The sequence below is a fragment of the Pelophylax lessonae genome, assembly GCF_965119305.1.
Source record: "Pelophylax lessonae genome assembly, chromosome: 2".
Classification (NCBI taxonomy): Eukaryota; Metazoa; Chordata; class Amphibia; order Anura; family Ranidae; genus Pelophylax; species Pelophylax lessonae.
In genome coordinates, this window is record NC_138769.1 from 289,213,070 (window position 1) to 289,232,678 (window position 19,609).

A 19,609-nucleotide genomic window follows, 5' to 3' on the forward strand; every position below is an offset into this window, starting at 1 on the left:
TGGCCTTTGAGGCACAATTCCTGCCACTGATATGAGACACTATTCTGCCAACTGACAACAACAATAGGACACTATTCCTCCTAATAATACCAACAATGGGGCACTAATCTTCCCCCTAATACCAAATGTGACAATGTTTACTCCAACTGATGCCAGGAGAATTTCCACTCTTGCTGGCCACAGTCCGTCCCAAAGTCTGAAGGGCAAAAAAATGGACCTTTGTTTAAAAAGTTGGGGGACCCCTGTAAGACACTGGGTGGAAGGGTGTGACTGGCAGAAATCCGCCCAAACCATGTTGTTGCCGAAAAAATAATAAAGATCAGGTTTCAAATATGTATTTGTATGACACAATTTATAACAGTTTATTGATATTCATTATTTATTTTTACTCTGTATTCCAAAGGCTGCTTTTTTTTTAAGAGGACTGGAAGCTCTTCCTGCCACTCTTTCACTACAGACAGGCTGGAAAAGAGCTGGGTCATGTGCCTTTTATTTTTGTGTGTTATTAAAATAATTGCAGTGCCATAATTCACAAACAGAAAGAGAAGGGACAATGTAAATTAAACAGTGTGTGTTTAGTATCACTTGAAAGCGGTATTAAACACAAACGCAAATATTTATTATATTGCAGCTTACCAATTCTTATGTAGCACCCTACAGGTAGGTGCTAGGTAAATGCATAGTGGGCCTTGTCTGCCTAACAGCAGGGCCATGTTTCTTTTTGCTAGGTAGGTTGTTATGGTTTCCAAGTGTGTCTCCTGAGAGGGGAGTCTCCCCACTACCCCAGAAGGCAGAACATGCTGCAAAGGATTCTGGGAGTGGGTATAAGTTTGGGGAAGGGCGTGACACGGTGTCTTAGGCGGGAGCAGAGTCCCAGGAGGGAGAGAACGTCTGTCTCTACTCCTGTCTGAGGAAGTAGATGTCTCGGGGTGTCGCCTGAGAATCCAGAGAGTGCTGAGTTGAGCTGAGGGGATCCGGTGTGCCGAAAACCAGCGGAGAGTGAGAGGGGTCCAGTCCCAGGAAAGCCTACACAGGGGTTAGAGGAGACCACTCCGGAGGAGGTTCTGGGATCCAGTGTCAGCTAGCTGTAAAGGCTGTATCTAGGTTGAGGACCCTGAAGTAGCAGAGGGGGTACATAGTCAGTGGATCCTGAAGAGCTAAAAGTGTAAAGGGGGTGCCTGTGGTTTGAGCCCAGAGTACCAGTTGAAAGTTGCAGCTATACAGTAATTCACAGCAAGCTACCTCAAGCTAGTGCTAGGCTGGAGAGAGTGGTCAGAGACTTTACATTGCAACAGTGTCAGTAGTTCTATGCTCCACAGTCCTGAGTCTTCTGGACGTAGAGTCAAGGATTCAGCACTTCTGTAAAGTTACAGTGTGTTCTAAGCGTCAGTGAGCGCTGACTAGCGTCGGCTGGCTTCAAGGCAGCGTTAACAGACATTTTCCGGATAAAGTCCCAAATTGTATCTAGTTAAGCCTAAAGGAGTATCCTACTCATTCCCTTCTCCCATTGCCTTTATCTACAATAAAACCACAAAAAAAAGATGCCGGAGTTGTCAATGTCTCAGTTCTCACACCCAGGGTCGCATCTCACATGGGCTGGGGAGGTAACCGGTAACAATGGCAGAACCACATCAGGCCACAGGCCTGGAAAACCTGCTACACTTAGGCTAAGTTCACATGTAGGCCTTTTGGTGCGTTTTTCTGCTCTAGGATCAGCTCAAAAAACACCCAACAAGACAAATCCTATTCATTTCAATGGCCCCTGTTCACATCTGAGCATTTTGACGTTTTAAGCAAAACGCCCAACGCTCAAAAAAGTACATGAGCTGTCAACCTAAAAACGCCTGTAAAACGCATGTAAAACGCCTGAAAAACGCCTATAAAAACGCCTGGAAAAAAACCCGCAAAAAAGCCTGTAAATAGCAATGCCAAGATGTGAACGTAGCCTTAAGGGCCATACACACTATAAGATTTTCTGAAGACTTTTTCCTTCAGATTTACCTTTTCTATGTAGTGCAAGGGCCTGCCAGATTGCATACGAATTGAAAGTGTTTAGGTTTGACCTCATATTATATGGTTTTGGTAAGTCTAAAGGAAAAAGTCTTCAAAAAATCTTATAGTGTGTATGGCCCATTAGATTTGGTGGCTGCATTAGTTTTCCTTTTTAGACTTTCTAATCTTTATTTTCACCTGGTGATCTGTATAGTAAGTCTTGTTTTTCAAAAGAACAAGCTTTCTTGCGGATGTATCATTTACAGGAATGAGACAAACAATTTTTTTTTAATTCTTTATTTATAGAAATAAAGCATTCATCAGAGCAGAGCAATACAAAATAAGTGTGATACCTCAAAAAAGACAAACAAAGATAGCATTGCACCAAAATGAGAGGTACAGGAAGTACTAGACATCAAACACCATGAGAGGATAAATAAAATCTCTCATCTAAGAAGAAGATAACCATAGAAAATATTGTAGTACTCGCTCGGACAGATACTCCAATTTTTGAAAGAAGGGATAAGAATAACAGGGGAGCCATAGGATGCCCACAAGCACCAGATAGATAGGAATCAGATGGGGAAAGAAAGGGAGGTGGGGAAAAAAGGGGGCATAAGTGGGGAGAGTAGATGGGGCCTGCGTGTGTGTCAGCAAGAAGGGCAGGAAGTCTTCAATCTCCCAAACAGTTTTCTAGTAGAGCCTTGCCCTCATTCGTTTATAAAAACATGTTCCAATATGACCATGTTTTTGTTGAGCCACATGACAATGGAAGGAGGGTTAGGGTCCTTTTAGCACAATGTAATACAAGCTTTGGTGGCATTACACATGTGACAAAAGACTGATTTCTTATATGTCTTAAGAGGAATTTGTGAGTAATGGAGTAGGAAGAAGGCATCGATACTCCGGTATCGGAAAATCCAGAAATTGTTGAGTGATCTTTTTCATCTCCAGCGAATACTGTCTTAGTTTTGGACAACAGCAAAAAATGTGGAGTAGAGTCCCCTGTTCCTCTCGGTATCTCCAGCAACGATCTGAGGTACCCGAAAAGTATTTGCACAAAACCGACAGGGTGCGATACCAGCGCGTGAGTAACTTGTAATTAGTTTCCTGAGTACGCGTACATATGGAGGATTTCAGGGCAAAATGTATGATATTCTGGCGTTGGTCAGGCATGAAGGTCCTATCAAGATCTCTCTTTCATTTATTAAGGCCAGGCATAATAAAGTATTTTGGGAGGAGAACAATAGCAAGTACATCTTAGAAAGGGAATAGGAAAGGGGACCACTGTCCCGCGCAGAAAAGATTCAAACTATGTCAGTTGGCTTTAAAAGTTCCCAGGGGGTCCTAAGGTTTGGAAAAAAATGATGGAGCTGTAGCGCTTGCCAAAAGTCTAACCCACACTGTCCTTCCTGTTGTGTCAGTGTATAGACCGAAGGCCATGCATCAGAGATCAGAAAATGAGAGGCTTGGAAAAAACCTCTCTCTCAAGGAGACCGCGAAACAGACCAGGTGCCATGCCTGGGGGGGGGGAGCTTGGGTTCCCCAAAATGGGAAAAAGCAGAGACTGTGTGGAGGAAATCACTGGAATCTGGCAGGTAAAGGAGCAGACGCGGAGCGTAGGGCCTATAGTTGGATGCGCCTTAAGAGAAGCCGGCAAGGCTGCATAACACCACGGTGCACTAGGTGACTGTTACAATACTGCTGCTCAATAGACATCCAAAGTTTAAGATCTCCATGTCTACACTAATCAATCATCCTCCCTAGATAAGTGGCTTGATAATGTTTAAGTGCATCCTGAACTGCTACTCTGCTGTGATGCTTAGACAATGTCAGAAGGCGTCTATGAAGCCTAGGTCGTTTGTGAGCCCCTATGAACTTAGTGAAAAGGGTGCAGATTTGGTGAAAGAAAACCGAGAGAATGTGAATAGGTGATGTTTGTAAGAGATACAGAAACTTTGTTAAGATGTGCATCTTAATGATGTTTCAGTGACCAAACCAAGAGTGTAAGCCTTGGTTCCACTTATCCGAAAGGGCGCGGGCTTTGCTGAGTAAGGGCAGGAAGTTCAATGCAAAGGTATTGGCTGAGTTTGGAGGTGTGTGTGTACCTAAACACTTTAACGCTGAAGACACCCATTTGTAGTTTAAATTAGGCCTTATAGTACAGAGCAAAGAAGAGGGTAGGGCAACACCCATAGTGTCTGATTTGGCAAAATTTATTTTCAGATTTGATAGGGCTCCATATTCAAATTCCTCCAGGGGGATGAGCAGTGAGATATGCAGGTTGATCAGGGAGAAGAGCAGGTCATCTGAGTAAGCGGATACTTTATTGTTAAGATCTCTCACCTGCTACCCAAGACGTCTGTGTTTAACCGGACTCTGTTCAGAAAAGGTTCCAACAAAAGGGCGAATAACATGGGCGAGAGGGGACAGCCCTGCCAGGTGCCATTAGCTATAGAGAAAGGTTCTGAGAACACACCATTTTCCTTGACCGAGGCCTGCGATGCAGAATATACACTAGAGATCCATTGAATCATCCGGTCAACAAAGCCCATATATTTTAAGACTGCGAACATAAAGTCCCAGTTCACCCTTTCAAAGGCTTTTTCAGCTTTTTTCAGCGTCTGTGTTCAGAAAAACACAGGGGGCCAGTGTGATTGGGAAAGAGTACCAGGTTAAAGGAGAAGTACAGCCAAAGCTTGTTTGGCTGTACTTCTCCTGTGGATCACAGGAGTGCAGTTTGTTTTTTCAGCAGAGAGCAAGCTGAAGTTCGCTCTCTGCTGATGTCACGGAGTCGGTCCAGGCTTGGACGTCATCACGACCATAGAGTCGGGATCTGCTCACATGCCTGGACTGGCACCCGGATCAGCCTCTCAGAGAGCCGATGAGCATTTAAGCCAGCCACTCCCACCCCCTCCACAACCCAGCGCTCCAATGAGCGAGGAGGGGGCAGAGCAGAGAGCTCTGATCACGGAGCTGAGAGCCAAGCAATCTGTGGTGTTCTCAGTGTTAGAAGCGCCGGGAGACAGAAGCAGCATCGGACTGATGCTGCATCCCCCTAGGTAAGTATGAATTAAAAAACATTCCCATACATCTCTTTTAAGAACTTAAATAGTATAATCCCTCGCCTTTTGAGAGGGAATGAAGCCTACTTGGTCCAGGTGAACCAGCTGGGGAAAATGAGATTGGAGACGGGAGACAAGAAGCTTGGTAAAAAGTTTCAGATCTATGTTAAGTAGCGAGATCGGTCTATAACTACTACAAGCAGAGTGGTCTTTTCCTTCCTTAGGGAGGACTGAAATATGGGCCAAGAGGGAGGCAGAGGGAAAAGAGGAATCATATAGGGACCTAACAAAGGTAGCAGAGTCTTATAATACTGTACTGTAAATCCAGGCGCTTTCCCGGGTTTGGCAGAACTAACTGCTGTTTGCAATTCCTCTATCGTTAGAGGAGCTTCCAAGTCATATCAAATTGGGAATGGAAGTCGAGAAAGATGCGCCAAGGAAAGATAGTCTTCAATGAAGGATGGAGAAGGAGGGGTGGCTAAGAGGTTGTAAAGAGAGGAACAAATTTCCCTAAATGTCCAAGCGATGTCTATAGGTAAAGAGAATTTTTTCTGCCCATCCACACTCATTATATGGGTTATATAAGAAGCCGTACGTTGGTCCCTTAACACCTTGGCTAACAATTTGCCACATTTGTCTCCCGACTCGTAAGACAGTATCCTACAAGATTGCAGCACCGCTTGAGACAAACAATTGACCTCTTCCAGGGGTGCTTACAATGATCAGCTTTTTTTTTATGTAAAACCTTTATCCCAGAAGGAAAGAAAAAACTGTTTGCTGTAACTGCTTATAAAGTGTTAGCTGGAGTTTGGCTTCAATTTGTTAGTGTATCTAAATCTTCTAGTACATCTAACACTCCCCTCTCCCCAGACTGACAATGCTGCTGTCTGAAAGGTGTCCCCTGTGCTTCTTCATCCAGAGGAGGGGCACTCTAATACAGGAGGTGTGTTACTGGCCATATCACCAGGGGAAAACAGAGGGAATAAAGTTTAAAAAAAAAAAAGAAAACAAATGCAGCCACCACGCCTAAACCTAATCATGGGTAAGCTGCAATATAATACATTTTTGGTTTTGGGTTTATTACCACTTTAATATGGACTTCGTTCACCCTTTGTAAAAACTACCACTCTACAATCCCTGCTACATTAGGCAGTGTTCACTAGTGTTTTATTTCATGTTCATTACTGAAAATAATTTTGTCACACCCAGAAAGTGGGCATGTGTTAAAAATAATCCACCTTTAGTATTAAAGGCTAAATTCACTGATAAAGAAAAACAATAAAATCGCATATTTTTGCAGAAAATTATTTTTGCATTTATTTTGCATTGATTATATTTTTGTACAGGCTCAAGCACACTCTCCCTCCAGCTTTCAGCCTACTTCTGCAAGGGCTTTCAGTTAAAAAGCTGGAAGAAGAGGGAACTGTAGTCCATTGAGAACTGCAAGCTGTCTGCCGTGCTGGAAACAGGACTTGTAGTTTATCCATTTCCAGAGCTCTGTGAATGAAGGATGCGGCTGTGGGGACCGAACCTCACACAGTCGCACAGATTTTAAATGTGACAGTGTTTGAGAGGGAAAACCCCTGCCCACTGTCGTGAGGGGAGGGGGGTGCTAATGGAACATGTTACAAGTTATACCCGAAGTACCAGTCTTTACATACCATGTTACATGTTCTAAAGGTGAATTTAGCATTTAAAAAATGATAGGTTCCCCATTGATTCTACTGCAGGCCTAATCATTACATTCCAGTAACGCTAGGAATATACTGTATAGACATAATACAGGCGTACTATAATAACATATATCTAGCTAAGAAAAGCAATAATATTTAATTTCCTCCACGTTTCATACTTACTCCACATTTCTCATCACCCGCAATGGACACTCTCAGATATTCCCGTTCAAGAGGAACTTCCTTTGAGAAATAATCAACAAATTCTTCATGTTCCTCTTTATATGACCTGAGAAAGTAAAATGAGAAGAAAAAGGAAAAAAGGACAGTAAGACACGGATACAAATAAAAAGTGGAAAGAGATGAATGAAAGCATGATGGAAATAAAATTGTAATGAAGTGCAAAGGTAAAGGATAAGGCGGGATTCACACTTATGCTACTGTGTTGCATTTTTTAGGTGTGTTTTTGATGCATGTCATGATGCATGGATATGTGTTGCCATTATAATTTGATTTGATAGAAGAAAATACATACATTGACTTTTTTGGTCACTGTGTGTAACACACATAAGGCTGTGTAAACTAGTACTATTAAAAAAAGGCAAATATCTGCACATGGGTTAACCAGCACTAAAACGCATAGGTGTGAATTGCCCCAAACATAAAGGACGACCAAGCTGTGTGTTAAATAGGTAAATGTTTAGTTAGGGATTGACAGGAGTCACTCACTGTAAGTCTGAGCTGCTGTCAATTTTCAGAAAGTCCTGTTTTGCTCTAAGTAAAATATCAGGCTCAAGTCTATGGAAAAAAAAAAAGCAGATTGAAAAACAGAAGAGAACAGGAGAGGACAAAAAGAATACATAAATAGTTAATGAATTTATTTGTGCAGTTGTTTATCACTATTAACCATACGCTTTCCATATTACTTTCTAAATGTCTTGCAGTTTATCAGTTCCACTACTCACAGTACATTTACAGTACTTCTTCTTTTAATGCTTTGTTTCTATATACAATACAAAAACACTTGCACTTTTTTCTGTGAACGTATACTGTAGGTTACATCTGTACTTTAAAATGGTTCTTTCTCTATGATCAACTAGCTAATCATTATGTGTACATTATGTGTCCTTACTTGATATCCTGGCTTATTTGACGTTCTAGCCGCTGCCTTCTTTCCTCAAGTTTCTCAATAGGGCTCTCCTCTGGAAATTCATATGGAGCAGAACGCATTTCACTGTCAGCAAGGGAGCGACTGAAAAGTTCCTTAAAGAAGAGAAAAAATATTTCTTTCAGGTATTTATACAGTGCTGACAATTCACACAGCCTTTTACATGCTGCATATGCCCATCAGTACCTGCCCTTAACGAGTTTAGAATGTCCCTATCCCACAAGCATACATACACTAGGACCAATTTGCACAAGTAAAAAATAACCTACCAGCGCTTCTTTGGAGTGTGGGAGGAAATCAGAGTTAACCGAGAACATGCAAATCCATACAGACAGTGCCCTAACCAGGATTTGAACATTAGTGCTGCAAGGCAGAAATGCTAATCAACAGCCCACATTGCTGCCTGGGATAGAGTCTGCAAAATTTGTTAGCTAAAATTAAATTCAGTGCTGTCCCAGAGAAGCATAAGATGCTATCTCTATAAAGTTGTGAGTTAAATTAAATTAATAAATAAATAAAATAGGAAATTTTTAAAAACAGTAGACTATATTAAAACAACAAAACATGAAACTGCTAAATTTCGCCAGCTAACATCATCCAATCCTACAACACGCAACAGTAAAAAAAAAAAGCCCCTTCCCCATGCTCAATCCTGACGGGGGGGAGGGGACTGGGAGAGAGCACAGCGGGTCGGGAGAGGGAAAACAAAGGGGATGGGAGAGAGGAAAAAGCAGAGCTAAGTGATCACAGTAGGGCAGCAGGACCCGGATAGGAAGGGCAGCATATAGAGAAAATGATCCCCTCAATTCCCCTCCTGCAGCCAGCCTCATCTCCTCTCCCTCATGCAGGGATTCAGCAGCTGCAGGAGATCAGTTTTTCTACATGCCGCTGTCTTGTTAGGACATGCCGTGGCTGCGCCCTAGGCAGCAGTGCGCCCTAGGTGGCTGCCTAGTTTGCCTAATGATAGCACCAGCCCTATAGAAAGGTCGTCTAATGAGTGAGGTAGGCTAAAAAGTAATGAGTGCAAGGAACAGTATCTTCCCTAAAAAGAAGGTATCATGTCTCACTTGAATAACAACTTCAAAACAAGGGGTTAAAACCTTATATTATGATAACTAACAGTACATGCAAATCATTTCTTTTTTGGACCTGGGCCACCTGTGCATCAGAACACACCGTTTTTTGGCACGAATACAGCGTAATATTATAGAGCCATTTATTCCAAACCGCATTCAGCTATTTCTGGCTAGTTGGCCATCATCAGTGCAGTGTTTGGAAACCATGGTTTCTATGTAGTAAATTGAAGTGAGACAGGCTGACAGGCTTAATACTTTGTTTTAATCAAGTTTTACTGTGCTTAACCCATTCCCAGCCCCAAAATCTCTTTAACAGTACCCGTGAACGCCCGGGGGCATGCAGGATTGGCTGAAAATGTGGTGAATTACAAACCCAATTCCAAAAAAGTTGGACACTGTACACATTGTGAATAAAAACAGAATGCAATGATGTGGAAGTTTCAAATTTCAATATTTTATTCAGAATACAACATAGATGACATATCAAATGTTTAAACTGAGAAAATGTATCATTTTAAGGGAAAAATTAGTTGATTTTAAATTTCATGGCATCAACACATCTCAAAAAAGTTGGGACAAGGCCATGTTTACCACTGTGGGGCATCCCCTCTTCTTTTTATAACAGTCTGCAAACTGTTGCTCAAGTTTAGGAATAGGAATGTTGTCCCATTCTTGTCTAATACAGGTTTCTAGTTGCTCAACTGTCTTAGGTCTTCTTTGTCGCATCTTCCTCTTTACGATGCACCAAATGTTTTCTATGGGTGAAAGATCTGGACTGCAGGCTGGTCATTTCAGTACCCGGATCCTTCTTCTATGCAGCCATGATGTTGTAATTGATGCAGTATGTGGTCTGGCATTGTCATGTTGGAAAATGCAAGGTCTTCTCTGAAAGAGACGACGTCTGGATGGGAGCATATGTTGTTCTAGAAGTTGGATATACCTTTCAGCTTTGATGGTGCCTTTCCAGATGTGTAAGCTGCCCATGCCACACGCACTTATGCAACCCCATACCATCAGAGATGCAGGCTTCTGAACTGAGCGCTAAAACCACTTGGGTTGTCCTTGTCCTCTTTAGTCCGGATGACATGGAGTCCCAGTTTTCCAAAAAGAACTTAAAATTTTGATTCGTCTGACCACAGAACAGTTTGCCACTTTGCCACAGTCCATTTTAAATGAGCCCTGGCCCAGAGAAACCGCCTGTGCTTCTGGATCATGTTTAGATATGGCTTCTTTTTTGGCCTATAGAGTTTTAGCTGGCAACGGCGAATGGCACGGTGGATTGTGTTCACCGAAAATGTTTTCTGGAAATATTCCTGAGCCCATGTTGTGATTTCCATTACAGTAGCATTCCTGTATGTGATGCAGTGCCGTCTAAGGGCCCAAAGATCGTGGGCATTCAGTATAGTTTTCCGGCCTTGGTCCTCCAGCTGTTCCTTATATGTACATTTAACTTTTCCGGCCTCTTATTGCTACCTGTCCCAACTTTTTTGGAATGTGTAGCTCTCATGAAATACAAAATGAGCCAACATTTGGCATGACATTTCAAAATGTCTCACTTTCAACATTTGATATGTTATCTATATTATATTGTGAATAAAATATAAATGTATGAGATTTGTAAATTAGTCCATTCCTTTTTTACTCACAATTTGTACAGTGTCCCAACTTTTTTGGAATTGGGTTTGTACATGATTGAAGGCGGTCCTGCCCACACTCGACCATTGGTATGGCTTGTGAGCTCTCTCTAACAGCTTGATCACTGTGCTGGGAGCATTCACTAAACGTGATCTCAGTGTAGAAAGCATTAAAGCCCACCCTCAATGCCGCTGCACATATGCGTTAAAAACCGTGGACAGCAAGAGGTTAACTTTGGTCTCAAGTGCCTGACACACTGGGGTCTTTTTATAAACCAGTAAATGTGATTTCACCTAACATTTTCTGGTGGAAAATGTCAACTACAGTCATTTAAAACATATGAACTTGAAAAATGTTCCTGCAGAGAACGTTTGCCAAATGTCAGATTCACTGCTTTATAAATATGTCCCATGCTGTTACAGTGGCAAGTTCCTGTTTTCATTTCCTTCCCCAGGGTGATAACATCAAAAAATGTCATTAAATTATTGGCTTCTGCCTAAATTGCCAATAAAGTATGCATGAATGTAGAAAGAACATTCAATTGTAAAAATAGATTTAACAGGGACTAACATGACCGGTATACTAGAATTTGTATGTGATTACTATATGAATGCAGGAAACAAAAATGAAATAGCATAATAAGTCCAAAACACTAAAGACTTAATTTAATAATGTGTAAAGTAAGGTGAATTAGGGTCCTTTCACATGGGGCGGACCGTATTTTACTCTGCTCAGGCACTTTTTTTTTTTTACACAGACACGGATGATACTCTGGAGTGTCCGTTCCATATGTCTGTTTATCATCCCATCTGTTGATGACATCCGTTTTTTGGGTCAGTTTCGTTTTTTTAAACGGAAGAAAAATAGGGTTCTTTTCTGTTCCAAAAAATGGAACTGATCGGAAAGGACGCAAATCGGATGTCAGCGGATGGTCATCCGCTGACATCCGTAATCCCATTGACATGCATTATGTCCGTTTTTTATCCGCAATCGGAAGGGATGAAAAATGGACATATGGACTGCCCGTGTGAAAGAACCCTTAGACATGCATTCATCTCATCATTAGTCATGTAAAGAAAAAGCTCCCATGAGGCCCAGTTTTATTTTAACACAGGTGTTTTAGGTTTTATTTTTCAGTCTATGAAAGCCCCTCCAATGTATGTTAGCCAATGTGTCCATGCACACAAAAGCATTTACTGGTGTATTACAAGAGAAGCGTTTACAGGCTGAGAAAAAATTAAAAAATCTGCGTTTTCAGTGTTCACGTGAGGAGTTTTTAGGGAGAAAAACAGCTTGATGGGCATTAATACGTCTTAAACACTGGATGCGTTTAGAGCTTGAGCATTCATTCTTTTCAATGGCTAGAATAAATTAATATTCTAGCCAATAGAATCCATAAATGCCCAAATGCTTGACACACCTAAGTGGGTGTGCAATACGCGGCTTTAAGGTCCGCACACACGATACGAAAATCGGAAGTAAAATTTCGTCCGACGAACGATATGCCGATTTTCTGATTGTTAGTATAGTGCTTTCGACAGCCGATTATGAATTTTCAGACGACAAAAACTGGATGTGCAGGCTATAAAATTTTTATCGTACGTGAACAAAACGTCCGATTTTCCTTTAATACAGTTTTCGTCTGAAAAAAATCATAAGAGCAAAAGACTAGGCATGCTCGGAAACGAAAGAACACATACAAAACAATTCAACACATGACATAACTTCTGGAGTTGAATTCTGTCATACGAGAATTTTCGTATGAAAGTAAACTCTTCACTTTCCATATGAGACTAGCATGCAACAAAAAATAGACGAAAGATCGTACGATAATCTGATCGTGTGTACGAGGCTTTAGGCTCATTTTTTAAGCTGCTTTTTCCTGCCAGGAGTAAAAGGTGTTCAGAGGAGAAATTCAAAAGCCTTAAGTGTATGTTGTAAGCCCTAAGTTTATGTAGTGCATGAGGCCCTAAGTGTATGTTATTCAGTACAGTGGTACATGTCGGTGTGAGCGGTCTTATGGACTTAAAAAGGTATAAGAACCCGTCCAACCCTTTTCCTTTCTTTTTCTCTTTTATCTCCCACAACATTTTTTGGGGTTTGTCTAATAAATATGTTGTACCCAGGAGATATTAGGTGTTTGGGGCACTATACTAAGTTTGTAGAAGACACTTTAAACTGTCATTTTGGCAGTCCCAGACACCCGGGGACAGTATTGGGGACAAAAGGCATACCTTCCGTGTGTGGTGTTATAGCCCATTGATTATCACCCTTGCCATTACTATGGTCCAAATGGTCCCCATCCTCTCTTCCTTATGGGTTGGCCTCTGACCAATATTGTTACCTGAGATATTGCTGACCCCTGGTGCCTGCCCCACGCCAGGTTATGCAGTACTTTTGAGTTTGTCATTTTTTTTGTTTGTTTTATGTTCTGTTTTTCTTACCTCACACTTTCCTATGCAACATTAGGGGATTTATGATGTATGCCATAGTATACAGTGCCCTGCGAAAGTATTCGGCCCCCTTAAACTTTTTGACCTTTTGCCACATTTCAGGCTTCAAACATAAAGATATAAAACTAATTTTTTTGTGAAGAATCAAAAACAAGTGGGACACAATCATGAAGTGGAATGAAATTTGAAGTGGATTGTGCCCAGCGACCGACCGAGCTCTGCAACTGACTGACCGTGCTCTGCGACTGAGTACCCGGGAGGACTGGTAAGTATCTTAGCGACTGGTGAGTATCTTAGCGACTGGTGAGTATCTTAGCAACTGGTGAGTACCCCAGGTTTAGTACCAGATAGGGGTAGAGTAGGTAAGGAATAGTAGGTTGTTACTAATTATCCCCATAGAGTAGAGGGTAATAATGTCCAACAGGATTGGGAATGCCACTCAGTGCACTTCTTGCTGCATGTATGCGTTCCTTGATGACCCAATCAAGGGCGAATACTGCTGTGCAAGATGTGTGCGACTTGTTTCTCTGGAAGCCCAGATCCTGGATCTAGAAAACATAGTGGCAACACTGCGTAGCATCAACAACCTGGAAAGGAGTTTGGACATTACCCATCAGGCGCTGGCAGGGGCTGGCATAGAGGAGGGAGGAGTAGAGGAGACGCAGGCATCAGAGGTAGGCAGTTGGGTGACTTTTAGGAAGGGTAGAGGGATGAGTGCCAGGGAGGCCAGTCCTGAGTTGGTACACCCTAACAAATTTGCCAAGTTGCAGGTTGAGGGGGATATCAGCTCAGGGGTGGCAGTGCTGGAGAAGGCGCCCTCCCCCATCTGCCAGGGGAGTGGCAGCTCCAGGAAGAAGGGGGGCAGTGATTCAGGAAAGGTTAGACAGGTTGTGGTAGTAGGGGACTCAATCATCAAGAGGACAGAAAGGGCAATCTGTCGAAACAATCGCGGTAGCCGGACAGTATGTTGTTCACCGGGCGCTCGAGTTCGGCACATCGCGGATCGGGTAGACAGATTATTGGGCGGGCCTGGGGATGACCCAGCAGTCATGGTGCATGTGGGCACTAATGACCAAGTAAGAGGAAGGTGGAGGATCCTAAAAAACGATTTCAGGGACTTAGGGAATAGATTGAGGAATAGGACCTCCAAGGTGGTTTTCTCTGAAATACTGCTGGTACCTCGAGCCACACAGGAGAGGCAGAAGGAGATTAGGGAACTTAACAAGTGGCTGAGGAATTGGTGTAGGAAGGAGGGGTTTGGGTTCCTGGAGAACTGTTCTGACTTCTCAATCGGCTACCGGCTCTTTAGTAAGGATGGGCTGCACCTTAATGGGGATGGTACAGCTCTTTTGGGGAGAAAGTTGGCCACCAAGTTGGAGGGGCTTTTAAACTAGTAGACGGGGGGGAGGGCTCAGAAGTAGAGTTAGTCAGGAGGGAGCAAAGGACAGAAGGCAGTATTAGAATCAACAGCGACAGTAGTTCCATAACGTCAATGGGGGGGTCTGTGCGGGAAAACCTCAGACCGAACAGGAATAAAAATAATTACCATTCACTATCAACTTACACAAAACTGAGAGGGGTATATGCAAATGCCAGGAGCCTATCTAATAAAATGGATGAGTTGGAAATTTTAGTACATGAGGAGGACATAGACCTTGTGGGAATAACGGAAACTTGGTTCGACCCCTCACATGACTGGCTGGCCAATATCCAAGGGTATTCGGTGTACCAGAAGGACAGGGTAGGAAAAAGAGGGGGAGGGGTATGTCTCTATGTCAAGAACAATGTAAAGGTGATAGAGAGGAGTGATATTATGGAAGGGATGAGTATGGAGTTAGAATCAGTATGGGTAGAACTCCACAGGGAAGAAGAAAAGAGAATAGTAATTGTGGGGGTTTGCTATAGGCCACCCAACCAAAGGGAGGAGGTAGAGCTGGAATTTATATCACTATTGGGAAAAGTGGCATAACTGGGATCAGTCATCGTATTGGGGGACTTCAATTATCCCGACATTGACTGGGAAGAGGGGACTACACACTCAAAGAAAGGCCCGTCTATTCATGGAAACCTTACAGGATAACTACATGTCTCAGTTGGTGGATTCTCCTACTAGAGAAAATGCAGTCCTGGATCTATTGATCACTAATGCCCCAGACCTAATCTCGGAGGTAGGAGTCCAGGACAGCCTGGGCTCTAGCGATCACAGGATGATCACCTTTAGCATAAATAACAATATAACAAGGCAAGTGGGGAACTTAAGAACCCTAAACTTCAGAAGGGCAAACTTTCCCAAATTGTGCTCCATGATGGAAAGGGTAAACTGGGACCAAACCCTAGGAACACTGACCACGGAGGAAAAATGGGATTGCTTTAGGAACATATTAAACAAATGCATCTCGCAGTGCATTCCTATGGGAAATAAATTTAGAAGAGACAAAGCAAAACCTGGCTGGCTAAACTGTAATGTTAAAAAACATATTAAGGGAAAAAAATTGGCCTTCAAGAAATATAAATCAGAGGGCACAGTATCGGCTTTCAAGCAATACAAGGAGGCAAATAAGAAATGTAAATACGAAATCAAAATGGCTAAAATCAGCTTTGAGAGACAAATAGCGGAGGATAGTAAAAAAGAACCCAAAGAAATTCTTTAAATATATCAACAGCAAAAATACTAGGGCAGAGCATATTGCACACATAATTAACGATGATGGGAGGATGGTTACAGAGGACACTGAAAAGGCAACCGTGCTTAGCGCCTTTTTCTCGTCAGTTTTTACTCAGGAAGAGGAGGGGTACACTGACCATGACTGTATGGTTAGTAGTAATACACAGGACTTGCTGCTATGGCTAACAGAGGGTGAAATTAGGGAAAGGCTGGATAAAATTAACACAAATAAATCACCAGGCCCGGATGGCGTACATCCGAGAGTACTCAAAGAACTTAGTAAGACTATATCTAGACCACTTTTCCTGATCTTTGCTGACAGTATTATGACAGGAAATGTACCAGGGGATTGGAGGAAAGCTAACGTGATACCGATATTCAAAAAAGGGCAGAGGCATGTACCGGGAAATTATAAGCCTGTCAGTCTGACATCGATAGTATGTAAACTTCTGGAGGGGATGATAAGGGACTATAACATAGAGTTTGCTAAAGACAACAACATCATCAGCAGTAACCAGCACGGGTTTACAAATGGGCGTTCTTGTCAAACCAATCTCTTAACATTCTATGAGGAGGTGAGCTGTGAGCTAGATAGGGGGAGACCAGTGGATGTGGTGTACCTGGATTTCGCTAAGGCGTTTGATACAGTTCCCCACAAGCGCTTCATTTATAAAATAAGGTCTGCAGGCATCGACCGCAAGGTCTGCTCTTGGATACGGAACTGGCTAAAAGGGCGTGTCCAAAGGGTGGTAATAAATAGCGCATACTCAGACTGGTCTGAGGTGGTAAGTGGGGTCCCTCAAGGCTCAGTCCTGGGACCAACCCTGTTCAATTTATTCATAAACAGCATTGAGGACGGGATCAGTAGCTCTATATCAGTTTTTGCAGACGACACAAAATTGGGCAGGGCAATAACTGCACAGCATGAAGCAGATATCCTACAGAATGACCTGGACAAAATAACGGAGTGGGCAACGACATGGCAAATGAGGTTAATGTGGAGAAGTGTAAGGTTTTGCACTTGGGGACTAAAAGCATAAAAGCACAATACACTTTAGGGGGGAAACCTTTGGGGGAATCAAAAATGGAGAAAGATCTGGGAGTCCTGGTAGAGGATAGACTAAGCAATAGCATGCAATATCAAGCGGCAGCTGCCAAAGCCAGCAGAATATTAGCATGCATAAAGAAAGGGATGTTTTCCAGAGATAAAACTATAATCCTACCACTTTATAAAACTCTGGTCCGACCACAAGTGGAGTATTCTGTCCAGTTCTGGTCGCCGGTCCTCAGGAGGGATGTGTTGGAGCTGGAGAAGGTCCAGAGAAGGGCAACTAAACTAATTAGGGGATTGGAGGACCTTAATTATGAAGAGCGTCTGCAATCACTTGATTTATTCTCCCTGGAGAAGAGACGCCTGAGAGGGGACATGATAGCAATTTATAAATATCTCAATGGTGATCTCAGCTTAGAAAAAAAGCTATTCAGTCGGAAGGATTGCATGAGGACTAGAGGGCATACAATGTGACTGGAGGAGAAGCGTTTTAACCTCCGGCAACGAGGGGGGTTCTTTACTGTTAGGGCTACAAGATTGTGGAATTCTGTACCACAAGAGGTGGTTTCTGCGTGAAGTATGGTGGCATTCAAAAGACTCTTAGACGTACATCTCAAGAATCAGAACATTCAGGGGTATGCAAAATGATTACGGCAACACACACCGACACAAGTTGAACTGGATGGACTATTGTCTTTATTCAGCCTCACCTACTATGTAACTATGTAACTATGTAAATATGTAATTTATTGAAAATTTCAAACTTCTTTAACAAATAAAAAACTGAAAAATCGGGCTGCAAAATTATTCAGCCCCCTTAAGTTAATACTTTGTAGGGCCACCTTTTGCTGTGATTACAGCTGTAAGTCGCTTGGGGTATGTCTCTATCGGTTTTGCACATTGAGAGACTGAAATTTTAGCCCATTCCTCCTTGCAAAACAGCTCGAGCTCAGTGAGGTTGGATGGAGAGCGTTTGTGAACAGCAGTTTTCAGTTCTTTCTACAGATTCTCGATTGTATTCAGGTCTGGACTTTGACTTGGCCATTCTAACACCTGGATATGTTTATTTGTGAACCATTCCATTGTAGATTTTGCTTTATGTTTTGGATCATTGTTTTGTTGGAAGACAAATCTCCATCCCAGTCTCAGGTCTTTTGCAGACTCCATCAGGTTTTCTTCCAGAATGGTCCTGTATTTGGCTCCATCCATATTCCCATCAATTTTAACCATCTTCCCTGTCCCTGCTGAAGAAAAGCAGGCCCAAACCATGATGCTGCCACCACCATGTTTGACAGTGGGGATGGTGTGTTCAGGGTGATGAGCTGTGTTGCTTTTACCCCAAACATAACATTTTGCATTGTTGCCAAAAAGTTTGATTTTGGTTTCATCTGACCAGAGCACCTTCTTCCACATGTTTGGTGTGTCTCCCAGGTGGCTTGTGGCAAACTTTAAACAACACTTTTTTTGGATATCTTTAAGAAATGGCTTTCTTCTTGCCACTCTTCCATAAAGGCCAGATTTGTGCAGTATACGACTGATTGTTGTCCTATGGACAGAGTCTCCCACCTCAGCTGTAGATCTCTGCAGTTCATCCAGAGTGATCATGGGCCTCTTGGCTGCATCTCTGATCAGTCTTCTCCTTGTATGAGCTGAAAGTTTAGAGGGACGGCCAGGTCTTCGTAGATTTGCAGTGGTCTGATACTCCTTCCATTTCATTATTATCGCTTGCACAGTGCTCCTTGGGATGTTTAAAGCTCGGGAAATCTTTTTGTATCCAAATCCAGCTTTAAACTTCTCCACAACAGTATCTCGGACCTGCCTGGTGTGTTCCTTGTTCTTCATGATGCTCTCTGCGCTTTAAACGGACCTCTGAGACTATCACAGTGCAGGTGCATTTATACGGAGACTTGATTACACACAGGTGGATTCTATTTATCATCATTAGTCATTTAGGTCAACATTGGATCATTCAGAGATCCTCACTGAACTCCTGGAGAGAGTTTGCTGCACTGAAAGTAAAGGGGCTGAATAATTTTGCACGCCCAATTTTTCAGTTTTTTATTTGTTAACAAAGTTTAAAATATCCAATAAATTTAGTTCCACTTCATGATTGTGTCCCACTTGTTTTTGATTCTTCACAAAAAATTACAGTTTTATATCTTTATGTTTGAAGCCTGAAATGTGGCAAAAGGTCGCAAAGTTCAAGGGAGCCGAATACTTTCGCAAGGCACTGTATGTTTGGATATGTGATAAACGGAGGATGTTCACCTGGTTTTGTTTTTGTATGTTAGATACGTGTCTAACAGATACTCCATACAGTATAAACTAGAGACAGGGAAAGGACAATAAGAGATCAATTAGATTTTCTGTACAGCATAGCGGGTATAACTGCAAGAAACTTGCAGTCAACAATCTCCAGGGCTCCCGACCTTCTGGCTAAATATAGTAAATATGTAATAAACAAAATATGCAAAAAACACTATTCTCCATATATGCATATGGAAAAGATTCAGTCAATAGACCATTTCAAAAATGGCTAGATAAGGTTTTAAAAACAAGAAAACTGCTACTAATATTAAAATATTGTGATTGGTTTTATTGTAAAATAAAATATTGCAATTTTACATAGCAAAATGTTTTTTTTTTGGTTGTTATACATTTGCAGTTGGGAATCAGAAAGGATATGTTTGCTGTTTTTAATGAGATTAATGAAGTATAAAATACTGTACTATATATGCATTTTTTGTTTTGTCATACACAGCCAGGATGTGAAGCTCTTGACTCCTTTTCCCATTTCTGCTTATGTCATGTTGAAATAAAAAGCCTGTTGG

At 42.2% G+C, this 19,609-nt stretch overlaps 1 protein-coding gene across 5 annotated transcripts in view; it reads right to left on the reverse strand.

Annotated features, from left to right (window-relative positions):
- The window catches only part of AMPD2 (adenosine monophosphate deaminase 2), a 262,492-nt gene that overhangs the window by 155,530 nt on the left and 87,353 nt on the right, over positions 1 to 19,609 (reverse strand). For all 5 annotated transcript variants that reach the window (XM_082246180.1, XM_082246181.1, XM_082246182.1 and 2 more), the window contains exons 3-5: positions 7,863 to 7,993; positions 7,460 to 7,528; positions 6,914 to 7,019 (exon numbers count right to left, since the gene is read on the reverse strand). In XM_082246180.1, the coding sequence (XP_082102306.1) occupies positions 6,914 to 7,019; positions 7,460 to 7,528; positions 7,863 to 7,993 (306 nt within the window). The remainder of the gene's footprint in view (positions 1 to 6,913; positions 7,020 to 7,459; positions 7,529 to 7,862; positions 7,994 to 19,609) is intronic.